At 40.1% G+C, this 15,176-nt stretch overlaps 1 protein-coding gene across 5 annotated transcripts in view; it reads left to right on the top strand.

Annotated features, from left to right (window-relative positions):
• Nucleotides 1-15,176, top strand: part of LOC125720063 (regulator of G-protein signaling 3-like) — a 77,446-nt gene that overhangs the window by 28,976 nt on the left and 33,294 nt on the right. For 4 of the 5 annotated variants that reach the window (XM_048995088.1, XM_048995097.1, XM_048995107.1 and 1 more), the window contains 2 exons: nt 866-909; nt 10,390-10,515. In XM_048995088.1, the coding sequence (XP_048851045.1) occupies nt 866-909; nt 10,390-10,515 (170 nt within the window). Of the gene's footprint in view, nt 1-865; nt 910-4,993; nt 5,325-10,389; nt 10,516-15,176 lie in introns of those variants that run through there. The other variant, XM_048995126.1, reaches the window with a different exon arrangement.

A 15,176-nucleotide genomic window follows, 5' to 3' on the forward strand; every position in this document is an offset into this window, starting at 1 on the left:
AAAAGAAGGCTAACATAACCCTACACACACGTGCACACACATAATTTGGAGTGTCTGGTGATACACACATTTTGTCCATACTTTCATATTGTGTTATATTTTGTATAACATATTGAGTATAGCTTGTACAATGCAGTATGTTTCCTTTAAATTTTCATTCATGCTTGGGCTGAGACTTGGGGCAGAAATGGGGCTTGTTCATCTGCTAGGACATTTCTTTATTATTTTCTGCATCATTATGCAGTACATTACTTATGTGATACAAGAGAGACCTCTACTGGTCTGTCTGGAGAGGTGTATGATCCTCAATATTTTTACTATGACTGTTTGGCTCTAATTTTCACTTCAATTCATGCCTGGCCTGTAATGTTTCTGATTTGCCATACTATCCTGAAATCGAAAAACAGGGCCAAAAAATATTAAATAATGTATTTTTTCTTTAAACCACGCACTTGCTATTTTTGACTTGCTATTTTTGACTTGGTAGTTGTTAAACATGCGTCACAACTTAGAATTAAATTTAAATGTTCTCTGCATGCCCCGAATGCTCCTCAAAAGAATCACTGCACAATTTTATGATGCTCTAAATCTGTCCGAAGTAAAATAATCCAGAGCCTTAAAAAAACCAATACAACAAACTTCCAACAAAAGTAAGTTGTTCACTGTCTCTAGCCTTTGGATATATTTACTGACGGACTGATGAAGTGTGAGTGTGTGGTTGACGTGTGGGACAGTAATTTGCCTCATTGTCTTCCCTTGTTGCATGGACATGGGAGTCTGGATGACTGCGCCGCTTTTCTCTTCCCTGCCACCCAAAACTAATACACCCACAACACTTACTTCTCTATTTTTTCTTCCTGTCCAGATCCCACTGAGGAACTGAGGTTCTACATAATCCACACGACTGAGGTAGGCTCTTACTGCCCGAACACCTAATGGTTTAGCAGTGTTTGGGTTTGTATGGATTTGGTTGGGTGCTACCAGATTGACAGGTGACCTAGTTTTTGGTTTAGTTGTGTGTGTGTGTGTGTGTGTGTGTGTGTGTGTGTGAGATGTATAAATTACAATGCAGTAAAAACCTGTTCTTTTGACTATGAAAAATAGCCCGCACAAGGGGAAACTCAGTCTTTTGAAAATATGTGACTGCAATCAAAAAACTAAAACTCCCAAAAGTATTTTGTATTTTGTTTGGTTACTTATGGTTTAGGTTAAGGCTGGGTAGGGGTTGTCATTTTTGAGACTAGACTTTTGCTCATAAAAATGAATGGATGGTCCCCACAAAGATATGAATACAAACATTTGTGTGTGTCTGTGTGGTCATGAATATATTACATCGTGGGGACCAAATGCAATATTTGAGATGCAATGCAATTTTGACCTTGTGGGAACATTTTTTTCTAGTGTATGAGATGTGGTCGTATCGATACAGAGTCCCCAATCTGGCTCAGATTATAAGGAAATTAGCCAAAAACAGTAAAATGTTAGAAATTGATACACACATTTGCATCACTATTATGACATAGTAATGTATTTTCTGTTATGCAGTTAAGCAGCAGTATATTAATATACTGTCTGCCCTCATAAAACAGTTCAGTGATGGAATTTGCCAGAGACTTGGGAAAACAGCTTCCTGTGGTTCACTGTATTTACAGATGGTACTAGCCATTATTATGTAACTGCCTGTTCTGATCTCCTTTCAGCACAGGTTTGCTGCTAGCGGTAGGATTGGAAGGGCGGGGGAGGCAGTAAAAGTGAATGTCTGATGGCGATGATGTCACTGCTTGCCACATGGCTCTGCCAGTGCATTTTCCAGATGCCCTGCGACTTAACCTTCTAAATATTGTAGTTCAGTGTGACAATGGAAGAGATGGCTTTTATGCATATAGCATGCTCATTTGGTAGCTGCCAGTGTATTTTATGAAATTGGGAAGGTGTGTGCACTGGAATGGAAATACCAGTAGCTACATAACAGATTTATTATCTGCTGATCATAAATGTTTCCCCTTTTGTTAACTCTTGTTATCTTCAAATGTATTAGTCTTTAGATACCCTTCAGTTTGCTAATTTTTTACTATCTGATAATGGCTTGACATTTTTTATGGATAGAACTATGAGAATTACTCATCCCCTTTTCATCTCTCATTTCAACCAATTTCTGTCTCTGTAGCACATGGTTGTGCCCTTAGGCTTTGGTTTTGCAAACTTGATCCAATGTCCTGTCCAACTGCATGTTCTCTTTTGATGCAGTAATTCAGATTTCCGTAGAGTATGTAAAACAATTTGAGTTGCACGGTGGAAGGTTTATTGCACAGTGGCTCAGCAGACAGCCCTGTTGTCTCACACCTTTGAAGGTCAAGAGTTTAACTCCTGCTGTTGCTCTGTATTTGTCTTTGCAGTTTGCTATCTCTGGTCTCTTAGTTGCTCATGGTGCAGGGTGTTGCAGTGCCATTTGGTCTGTGCTGCCTATGATAGGTCCTTGACCAGGATAAGCAGGTGGAAGAGGGAGATGCTATGCTTTCCGAGGCCCTCTCATGTAAACTGTATTGCCCAAGTAATTTGATTCAGCTCCCCGTCTCCCACTGGCTGTGTTAACCAGCTCTGCTTTAGCTCAGGAGTCTGATATGCTGGGCTCCACCATGCCATGGAGTTACGGGAAATTCTGTGAGCTCTCTGCTTTTTTTTGTAATTATATTAGTCATGTCTATATATAAAAAAGTGAAATCATTGGTTTCTGGCTGAGTTGAACATGACATCTGAAGTAGTTAAAAAAATCTCACACCTTCACTTTTATTTTCTCCTTAATGCAATAAATCACAGATGGTGCCCAACAGGTGGTAGCAGTCTCACAAGAGTAAATAAGCAGTACACAGAGGGATGTGACGCTGCCTGCACAGTGTGGCTATAATATTTAGAATTTCAGAATATGACGATTTTGTGCGTTGGCAGCTAATGCGCTTTGGAATTTGCACTGCGTTTACGTTTTATTCTGTTGGCGGACTCTGTCATTGAAGCTGAGTTATGAGGTAGATATGTAAACTGTTCAGTGCATATGTGGATGGATGGATGTTGGTAAATAAGCACCCTAACACAGAACTCAAGGTGAGATGAGTAGGCCTATCTGGCCAGAAATAGCTGAACGGCAAATGATTAGGTGTCCTCCAAGCTGTTTATAAGACTGGGAATTTGGAATATTTTTTTTTTTTTTTGGGGGGGGGGGGGGGTGGATTAAGCATAGCTAGCATAAAAAGGCAGGAAAATCCATGATGAGTGATGTTACTTCAAGTGGTGATGATGCTCTCTACCCATATTTAATTCAGTTAATATTTCTATAGCATCCTTTCCAGTGTAGTCACCCTGAATTGCTAGACAATCTTATCTTGCTATGTGGACTGAAGGATATGCTGTTTGGTATGCCACATGCAGCCGAGAGGTCAGGAAATCTTTATCACGGATCCCAATGACTGAAAGGGGAGGCAAGACAGTGCTGGATATCTAAGGTACTCTGGATCTAGACAGTTCTTTCAGAAGGAGCATTTTTTTGGAGGCAGCTGTATGGGGAAAGTGATCTTACTTGATGAAAAGGAGGATCCCTGGAGGAGTACTTTGGGGCAAAGAAGAGAAACGGTCTAGATAGTGAGTGGTTTAATTGCATGGTGCTGGTGATGGAATGTTTAAAGTCTTAGTTTCTGTTTTTGCTTATGTGCTTGAAGAGAAGTCACAAGGGTAACTTAGATAAGGAACGTCTGCCCTTGTGGATTTAATGGCTGAGTAAATTCAATTAGGAGAGGGTCCCTCCTTCAGCTTCTCTGCAGTCCCTAACCAAAATGGTAATGTAAAGTAACTTTCTGGGTATCTTGCTGTTGCACTGTTCCTGTTAATAAGATGTAAATTAGGTTATTCTTATATGAAATTTTAATGACTTCCAGTCATCAGCTGTGGGTCTAGGGACTCTCAACTCAGTTGGGTTTCTGAGGGTTTTTTCTTATTCTTTGTGAAAATTCTGTATGAATTTATCTTCTGTAGTAGGGTTTACATTAGATATAAAGACTAATCAATGTGCTCCATTCTTATACATTTTACAGTGTGTCTTCAGTGATTTAGTTTGATTTAGTTAGATTTATGAAATGTCTTAGCAGAGAGACAAGTTTTCTTCTTATCTTGTATAAAGAATCTTTTTATACGTACTAGGGTTTGGTCAGTAATAGAGATAAGCCAATATTATGATTCCATGAACAACATTAGTGGAAAACTTGTTAGTAAAACACTGATAATGTTTCTCTAAACATGTATGATGGGAAAGGGAGCTCTCTAATTGGAGAAAATGCTGAGAAGCTATCTTAACTTGCCACTCTTTCCCTGGGGTTATTAGTAAGTGATATGATTGAATGTGTTTGTTATGTATGTTAAAGACCAAGGGAAATTCTTTGTGTGGCAGGAGTTTTATTTGCAGCTGTTAAACATGCGTGATGTGTGTTAGAGATCATGACGAAAAAAGCCACAGACGTGTAAACAAAACAAAACCAAAATAGTGATACACAACAAAGCGATCAAAATTCAGTATGCTTTATCTGAGGTCAGCATTCTGGAGAGTTCATTAATTACTGGTTCTGAGGTTATATTATAAGTTTATAAGGTGGGATATTCTAAGGCTGATTTTTCTGTTTTGTTTGATTTCAGCAAGTTAACACTCATATGAAGTCAGCAAAGCATAGTTCAATTAAAACTAGTTTCTGACTTGAAAATTATATCCAGCAGTATTACCAGTTATTGGATTTTTAAGTTTTTTCAAATGTGCTGGTATCAGAGACAAATTTTTCATATCAGCCAGGCCATAAAATATAGGCCCTACTGCACTTTTTTCCTCTGTGCTCATAGATATAATTTCAGAACACTAAAATTCTTGCCTGCCTTGGCCATTTGAACTGGGGTGTACTGCGGACCTCATTTTGCTCAGCATCCCTCCCTTCAGTGGATTTCTGACCTCAATTAAGGCTTCTGCATACGGAGTCCTTTTGCAGTTCTCCTGTCTCAGTCCAGATGGTATCCAACCTGTTCCCACTGCAACCCTGCCTGTCACCCAACAAGGCCTGTTCTATTTTAGCTGCCAGTTTAAAAGGAGCCTTTGTAACCCAGATTCAAATTAATGAATTTCGACGAGAGTCAGAGAGGCTTGTTGGCGAGTTTGCGGAATTTCCTGTAGTACTCTGAGGATCGTCCACATGGGCAACCTGTCCAACAGACCCCGGAACAAGAAGATGAAACGGGGCTGGTTTTGTCGGGCTGCTGACTCCTTTAACCAGCGCCTTCTTTCTGACCGCACACATGTGAGTGTTTGGCTGTCTGCTTCCCATATTTTCTCTGTGTTCTCTGTGGTATTTTAAATGTGCTATGTTTGTGACATATTTTTTATCTAAAGTGAGTTTTTTGTGAAGCAAATGTTTTAGTTCAGTTGACGTGTGTTTGTGTAATCTAGGCATATAAAAAGTAGCCACCGTCCTCTTACTTTCTCCATATTGCAAAACTGTAGTAGTTTAAGGAAATGTTAAGTACTGTGTGTAGGCAAGTGACTAATCCGAGACAACAGGGACCTGTGGCCTCAACCTGTGGCGCAGGCTGGAGCTGAAAAAGGCCCTGCCCTATGGCATAGTTCAAGTGGTAAAGCTGTACATCATGTTATATGCATTTAGAAGACCAATTAACTGCCTGCTGGTTGCAAAGTGGAATCAACTGAATTAAATTAGGAATTCAATTTGATGTACCTTGTTAAAGAAATACATTTGCCATGGATGAAGTTCCTCGCTATCATTTTCATTTTGATTCTACCATAGTGTTTGAAGTACATTTTCTTATTCCAGATTCATTTTGGTGTGATTTTTGTTTGTTTGATTTGGCTGTTGGTTGGGGATCCCAAAATAAAGAGTGAGCCATCTGCTTGCTCTTATGATGTCTCCCTTTCAGGTAGTAAAACTTCCCTGTTTTTTTATAATGTGGTGCCATATTTATGAGTTGGTGTTCTGCTGCTTCATATGCAGTAACATCCCTCCCACCAGTGTATCATGTCCTGCTGCAAACCCCCCCCCCCCCAACCCCTGCCCCCCCAAAAAAATCCTCAATCACCTGCCATAGTCTCCCTGAACATGATCATTTACTGTAAAACACACTTATGCATATTTGCTTCTGAAAATACTGTATGGTAAGGTATATCAGAAGCATACTAGCTAGCAATATGTTACAAACATGGATTGACATATCTGGTACTGAAATACACATTTGCGGTACAAAGGGTTAAAATATAACCCTTACATCTGTAATTTCTTGTCGTAGCAGCACAGATGCGTTCTACCATAGTTTTTATTATAAAAAATAGCCTTCTTGTTATAACACTGCAAATGTGCATAAAATAAATATCCTCCATTGCACTGCTGTGAAAGTCAGAGGTCAACCCCGCCCATGCCACACCGGATTGGTTTAATAATGTGGATTCACTGGACAAAGTTCATTTAAATCAACTCTGAGCGAAAATGGCTTGTGAATCTTCTGCTTGTTGTGTCAAGCAGCTAGAAGAAACCTGAATGAGAGGCAAATATTTTTTCACACTAGTGTGACTGTACCTTTAGTCAATATTTATTTTTAATGAACCTTTCAGGAGCACTGTGAGTATAGCTTTGGACACATTCAAGACTCGCTGGCCCTTAAACTGGAAAAAGAACTCTTTCAGTTATTTTAAGCTTTATTGAGGGCCAACTAACAATATGGTCAGCGATGACACAAAGGACAACCACCAAAAGCTGCTTTTTATGACTCTTTCTGATTCTGACTCTGCTCCTATATTTATATATGAATACAAATTGCTGTGATATGAAGGCCTTTGGTAAGGACTTGTGTATTGTGTCTCAGTCAGCCTTTTTCCTCATTGGCCTGAATGTCCTATAAAAGAAAGGAGAAACATGCAATCCACAAAATGGAAAAATAAGCTGTTCTTAATGATAAATCTATAAGAATCATCAATGCATCGGTAATGTATTTGTGATGTGTGTAAGCTCTTTGCGAACACCCATTGGACTGCTCAGGACATGCATGCATACATACACTACAAGTTTTTGCACACCGCAGATTTTTACTGCTTTTCTATTTATTTCATAAACTGCAGATTTTTTTCTCTGGTTAAGCATTGCAACTATAAATGAAAATATAAGTCAAATAAAACAAGTTTCCTTTATAGCATGGAAACAGTGCATGTCTGACATCCTATTAACTGGTTGCATGGTGATGGCGTAGTCTGATTGTAGGCTGTCCTTTAACTTTGAATGCACTAGTTAACTGTTTCAACCCATGAAACAGAGCAGTATTTAATGTCCCTTATGGATTAGAATGCCTTGAATTTTTTCTGCTATTATGTCTCTTAGCTGAGGTTACGTTGATGAATTTTGCTAATGAAGGTACTGAAATGGTGAACATACTGTAAATTTATTTGTTAGCAAACAATATTGAGTGTTTTTGTAGTAAATGTTAAGGGAGTAACATGGAAATATATAAAATCTCAGTGTGTGCGGAAACTTTTGACTGATAATGTACATATACGCGCACACACACACACACACACACACACACACACAGATACATATATGCACACGTGTTTGTGTGTGTGTGAGGAGGTATACCTTACCTTATGGGGACACACAATGTGAAGAATACCCATTTTTAATAAATTTAATAATTTAATAAAAATCTGTGACTGCAATGAAAACACTAAAAATGCAGAAACTCTTGGAATTTGGCTTGGTTACTTATGGTTATGGTTAAGGCTGGGTAGGAGTTAATTTTATCATAGTTAACATTACTAATTTCCCCATAGAAATGAATGAGCACTCCCCATAAATATATGTTTACATGCCATGTGTGCGCGTGTGTGTGTAATCAGTGTACTGAGGGAGGAGTTGACTTAGGGAATGTGTTTTTTTTTTAAGGAGCCATCATGCTCTCACGAGCTGTGAATGTAGCATTGGTACTTGTTATACTGATTTTTTTTCATTGAAGGAAAGGTAGAGTTCATGGAACACGGTGTTTTGTTTAACATAGTAAACACAACTTAAATAGTTTTGTTGTGGAAAGGTACCTTAAACAAGAAGTAGAAACATTGTGCGGGTTATTTTATGTGACAGGAAAACAGGAAACAGAGAAGAGGGCATGAAGCTTCACGTGGTTAGTGGGTAAAGATGTCAGTTACTGACAGCCCAGAATTTGCTGAACTATTAAATCTTGATTGTAACTCTGACATTTTAAGATGCCTAGATGTCCAAAGTATGATATGTTGTAAACGTTATCATAATGTTAGTCCTTTCACGTAGCCGGCTATGTTTTATTAACCTTAGTCAGCCTCCAGTTATTTACTGGCTGCCCTGTATATTGTGCATGCTGAAAGTGGACAATAATATTCAAGCTTACTAAAGCAGACATGCCAAAGTATTCATAAAACACAATTACCGGTAATATAACAAACCTTTGCAGGAAATGGTGTTGAACAGTCTACCTGGAAATTGTTTTCAGAGCTGCTTGTTTGACTTTCCTTTTTCTCATTCTGCCAGATAGTTTACACTTTGGAAAGATCTGATCTGGCTGAATGAATTTCAGGTTAACACTTTACTTGAGGGGATACGCATAGTAGTAACTCAGTTACTACTGAAATACAAATCATGAGTAAATATAGTAGCTACTAGAGATAAAATATATATAATAAAAAACATATGGTAACTGCTTGAGATAAAAGACGTATCACAGTCCATTAATGACAAACAAACTTGAGATCAGTATATAACTAAGACTTAGACTGTGGTTAATACTATGTTATTACTATTTTATTTCTGTCCCCTCAAGTAAAATGTTACCAAATTTCAGAATCCTTACGATACCCTGTCCTGTCTTTTGGAGAGGGTCTGCCACTGGTCTTCACATTGGTATATTTTTACTTTTTTACTGAATTAATTTGCTCAGTTGGCTTTGGTCTGTTTCAGAGTTGGTGTTCTGGACACCACTAACCTCAGGCGAGTATGTAATTAAACTGCTTTTTGAAGGATGTTCCATGCACTACTAGACAAGTTATTAGACAAGCTTCCTTGTTCCAGGAACTGTGAAATGCAGCGGCATCTCATTCTGTCGTTTGGCTGGGTTGGAACTCCACTGTCTTATGGCTCTAACAGCTGCAGGATGGTTTTTGCTGTGAAGAAAAAAGTCTATAGCTTTCAGCTGAATCTCCAAGCAAATCAGAATAAGCAATTTATATAAAAAGATTTTAACATATGATTCTTAGTATATTTACATTGGGAATTTTGAATATTTGCCCAAATTTCTGTCCACGCCAACCAAGTGTCTAACTGAGGGGGGCGGAAGCCTGAACCTCTTTTGTTAGCTTTTGTTTTCTGATTGGCGGCAACCAAAATTTCAATGACTGAAGTTATTTTTGTATCATATGTCATATCTTCGTCTTCATATGTGTGGTTTTTTAAAACGCCGTACCTAAACCTTAAATACTTACATATTAGCAGCCTGGCAGCAGTTTGAGGTGAATCTCCCCTGTTGGGAAGGATTCCTTACCGTGGATTCCAGAAGATAAACACTGTGTTTTACGCTGTACCTGTCATCAGCACAAAGCATCCTCGTTAAAGGGAATACGCAGCTATCGGAGAGGTGACAGGTACAAGGCCACTTGTGTAATTCAGCTGTATGTGTGTCATTTACAACAGACTCCACCCTGTCAGTTTTTGGAAAAGGGAAGAAGCGTCAGTCCTGTCGAATGACAAGAAGGGACTTGATTTACATGCATATTTCCTAATAGAACCTGAGAGGCCTTGTACTGGGAAATGGGTCATATGTAGTTCTGCTACCACACACACGCATCTTCGCTTGGCCTTAGAGCAGGGTTAACATTTTGGCAGGATAGTAGTATTTGTTTACACAGGGCAACTGCAAGATCTATATGGATTTATGAAAACTAAAACAGAGAAACTGAATATGCTGTAAATTGTTTGACTCCTATATGTATGTGCTTCTCTATTCATGTATTGTGGTCACCTAAGACGTATTTCTTTGCCTTTTATTGACATCTAATTATGTTAATGACTGCCCTATTGACCTGCAGTATATCATAAATGAAGCTGTTACATCTGAACGTATACTAGAGACAAATGTCTCAGTTCAGCTGTGTGACATTTGAATCAAATTTAATCACTTTTTTCAGGATATGAGAATCCTATGGGCTTTTTTCCTCTTCTGTGATAATTTAAATGATGTAAAGCTGTGATAAAACTTTCTATGAACAGAGAGCAACAGCAACCATTTCCTTCCTTTTAATTTTCCGCATTCCTCTCTTTTCCTTTTACTTGGTGCATAAAGAGGAGCGAGCACCTGGTCAGTCTGGAAACGTACTCTGTGGATCAGAAGAGGCGAGTGTATGAGTGCCTGAGGGACAACATAGACAAGCAGAGGCTGCAGCGGGAGAGGTCCAGTCTCGTTGGGCAGGTAGGCACCCGGATGCATCTGGAAGGGCCTTGCACGTCACCTATCAAGGGCTGCACGATACCAGATCGCAGTTTCTTAACGAATATATGGTGTATGCATCCCCAAGGTTGTAGATGACAGGTGAAACATTTATCTGGTTGCCAGCTTTTCACTACTAAACATAAGTTTACAATTTAGTTAGCTGAATGAATAAGCTAGCGACCAGACAGATGTTTTGGCCGTCATGTAAAGCTCTGGTGATTATTACACATATGCCTTATCACCAGAGCTTTACATGACGGCCAAAACATCTGTCTGGACGCTAGCTTTTTCATTCAGCTTACTAACCTGTCATGAAGTAATGTGAAGTATCAATGTTTTTCCTTGACTCTTGTTTACCAAAGTTGTACCATGTGGTTTCACAAAAAAATATGCTAAATAGCTAAGAGTATGTAGTCACCTTTTTTAATTAGAGGAATTATCTGTGTAAACCACACCCATTGCTGACACAAAAAAACACACAGCCCTGCAATTTCGAGCAACAAACACTGGCAGCAGAATGGATGGACATTCAGCCTAGCACTATGAAATTTCTGACCTCCTGAATGTGCCTCGAGCAACTGCAAATGAAGTGATTGTGAAGTGGAAACCTCTAGGAGTAAGTTTAGTTGTGAAGCGGTAGGCCACATAAGCTCCCAGAAAGGGACCTGGTCACTCAACATCAACACCCAACCTGAATGGCATCAAATCCCACCAGCAATGTTCCAGCATCTAACAGAAAGCCTTCCCAGAAGAGTAGAAGCTATAATAGCAACAAAGGTCAGACCAGCTTCATATAAATACACTTGATTTTGGAATGAGATGTTAGACTAGCTGGTGTCCACATACTTATGGTCATATACCAACAGGGCTTCATGCACCAGCATTCTCCCTTGTTCTCTGATGTAGGGAAGGAAGTAGAATGAAGCTTGTTCTGATCTGTTTCTATAGCTTTTTTTTGCGGGGTGCTGATGGCCAGTTCCTGAACGTGTTAACCCCATGCTGAACTACTCTCCATAGGCCCTCTTTTGATTATGTGGACTTGTTTTCCATTAATACAAGCAATTGGGGATGTATTAACTCTTGTATTCTTTGCAGGAACATCCGATTGCGCAGATTTTCTCCTCTTCTTATTTTCTGTCTAGTCCTTGAATGCTGAGGAAAGCGGTGATGTTGAGAACAGATACATTTTTAAAACCAAGCAGGGACCACTTTACCAGGGATATGTTTGTTAGCTTTAGATACATCTATCATAAAGTAATAATACGTCAACACAGGTGGTAATAGAACAGGAAAAGCCTGCGGTGAGGTTGGGGGGGTGAAGCATTGAACTGCTAAACCACTTTCCAATTATAGCTGCTGCACAGAACGACGCGGGAATCACATGGCCGAATCTATTAGCATTTAAGTTCAAAGGGATAGCATGGTTATTAATGGCATTTGTTTACAAATTTATGCCACCAGCTGGATAGGCAAAGTGTTCCTTTATGCTTTTCATATGAAGGACGGACTCCAATGTGTATTCTTACATTAAATCCTTATAATTACTTTAAGTCTCTTAAAGCCAGACACCACTGTCCATCCTGGGAATCTGTCTGGGATGTGAGGATAAAAAGGTGACATATGATTAATCCAAAGATGAAGGAAAAGGCTGGGACTGCATTGCATACTTGATTTCCTACCACAGACTTGGGCAGAATGGGGGGGGGGGTGGAGGATACCACAGTTTCCCCCTCTCTGTGTGAACAGACTGTCTTGCTCAAATGCCAGGGCTCCTGGGAGAAGCCTGCAGTGTGTGTTCATTTTGTTTGCCTCTCGCTGGTCACACTGCTTCAAAGTTGCTCTGTCATTTGGGGGCAACGCGGGCCATTTTTGATTTGAATTCAGCACTTTCTTTGAAATCTGATTACTGTTAGGCGCCGCCAAACAGCTGTGAAAATCTGTGTGGACACGTGAGAGAAAAGCCTGCCATGTGCCCCAGGTGGCAACTCGAACAACAAAGCACATTGCGATTTCCTCAGACTGAGGCTGAAGGGTTTCCCAGAACCAGATCACGGCAGACATATCGGCAAAGTACACTTGTGGACTTTTTCTGATTACATGTGCGTTGTCTGTACTTTATATGCCATATGCCAGGCGTGTTCTGAAAATGTCTTAGGTAAATAATTAATTCATCAGGATTATGAGCATAACTGTGTTTGAATAGAAGTTGAATAATTTAAATGAGTTGTTGCTTTTGAAGTTTATGTTTGAGTGTCATGTAGTGTACATTTTTATTTAACATATTAACTGCTACTCAGGACAGATTCTTGTCGGAAGGTATCCTGCCGTAGTGGAGAGCAGAAGCTGGTCACCTCAGCTTTGGGGATTCTTTTTTGATCGGGTGACGCATGGCTCCTGACGCACAACTGCTCTCATTTCTGGAAACAGAGAGTTTTATGAGCTGCTGAGCAGTTTATTTTGATGAATAGCACTACCAGATGCCCACGTAATCCACCCAGGAGTCAGACACTTGGAATATATTTAAGATCCTTTTTTTTCCTGGCCACCCCTAATGTGTTCGTTATACTGAAGTGTGTTGAAAGACTCGGGCTGCACTCAGGTGTTGTGGGCTGATGGCAGCACGCTGTGTGTCACGCACATTGACAGCCATTTCCCTTTGGCTGTTCATCTACGTTAATGTAGTCATGTATCCCAATCCCCCCTGCCTTAATACAGCAATGATGAATATGAGTTCAATTACTCCCAGCTTGTTCCCATGCCGATTTTATATGCAGCTGTGGTACGCTTGATGCATAGATCACTGGCAGTGTGCTGTAGTAAAGCAGCTATGGAATGGTTACAGTACAATTACTATTTCTCATGTTACTTTGCATTTATTTAATGTACTGCTGATAGGAAACTCATGACCCAAGACTCACTTACTACTTCACTAATTCTAGTGATGTGACAATAAAAGTGATTTGATTTGATTTACAGGTGTCACTACACTCATTTGTAGTGATAGTACTCTATTATTGCCTTATCATTTTGACAATAAGTGGTGTTTACATAATGCACACAACAATGTGTGGTCTGCTTTGTGGGTTGAGTCAAATGCCTGCTGTTGCTGTTCTACATAATGCAAATGTGCCCCATGCTGTTTGGTCTGTGGGGACTCTAAAGGACTTCTACTCTACCCATCAGACCAATTTCCTCCTCTTACTTAAATCATTAATCCGGCTCCTGAAGGAGCTGAAGTTTATTAGTATAAAAACTGTTGTTGATTTAATTAGTGTCCTTATGAACCCATTCTGGTGGGCGGCATGGTGGTGCAGTGGTTAGTACTGTTGCCTCATGCTTCTGGAACCAGGGTTCAAGTCTTCTCCAGGGTTCTATGTGTGTGGAGTTTGCATGTACTCCCTGTGTGTGGGGAGTTTCCTCCAGGTACTCCAGTCCCCCCCCCCCCATAGCTAAAGACATGCTCAGGTTAATTTGAGTTACCAAGTTGCATGTATGAGTGAGCCCTGTGGTGGATTGGTGCCCCATCCTGGGGTTTTCCTTGCTTTGTGCCAATAGGCTCCAGACCCCTTGTGAACCTGAATAGGATAAGTGGTTACAAAAATTGGATGGACCAATACAGTGCCTGGATCTTCTTCGGTGGATGAGATTCTTTGCTTGTCTTTCAGTGTGCTGGCAGTTGTAGAACTTGTTTCACAGTGATGGTAACCTATTTCTCTCTGCTTCATTTGTGCTGCCTGAAACATCACAAAAAAAAGCGGTGTAGAATCAGCCTTTTGCCTGGGTCTTGCTCTCCTCGGTTTGGTCAGAGAACGCAGTCTTATCTTATCTGTAGCGAGTTTCTGCTTTGCTTCACATAATCCTGCCTCACTCTTATGGAAAGCAAAATAAAAGTCTGCCTTAGCGCATCTATCCATCCATCCATCTTCCAAGAGCTTATCCAGCTCGGAGTCACCAGGGGGCCTGGAGCATATCTCCGGCAGCTAAAGGCCCGAGGCTGGGGTACACCCCGGATGGGACACCAGCTCAGTACATATATCTCCTGCTAAATTCTATAATGATAATATGCTGCAGATTCAGCCTAGTCAACAGTAGTTTGGTTTATACAACATACACCAGAATGAACAGGAGCTCACTTTTTTCCCGTGTATGACGTTGAGAGGAATCTAATAATTTTTTTAAAAAGCGTTTAACTTGAAGCCTGTGCTGTAATGTTTCCACCTGACGTTTGGGTACTTCGCCATCAGAGTGTCCGTATGCCGGCCTTCCCAGGACTGAGACGCTCTTTCCTTTAACTCAGCATGCTCTTTCTCTTTCGCAGATTTTTCCTTACTGGAGTTTTTTTTTGTCAGATCAGACAATGTTATAATCCTTCTGAGCCTCATCTGCTCTTGCAAACCCCCACCCCCTCATATTCTTACATGCAGAAGCTTGCCTTGTTTTTGGATGCAACTGAGAGTGGCTTCTCCAGAATCACTGTGGCGGGTAATACACAGTATGTTTAGTTCCTCCTAATAAGTGTGGCCATGCATATTACCAAATTAAAGAGCTTTTATGTTGCTCCAGTGGACAATTTTTTTGTACAGTGTCTGCGTTGATTCACTCATTGTACAATTTTTGTGTGAAACTGTTGCTTTGCACGA

The sequence above is a fragment of the Brienomyrus brachyistius genome, chromosome 2, assembly GCF_023856365.1.
Source record: "Brienomyrus brachyistius isolate T26 chromosome 2, BBRACH_0.4, whole genome shotgun sequence".
In the NCBI taxonomy this organism is placed as follows: Eukaryota; Metazoa; Chordata; class Actinopteri; order Osteoglossiformes; family Mormyridae; genus Brienomyrus; species Brienomyrus brachyistius.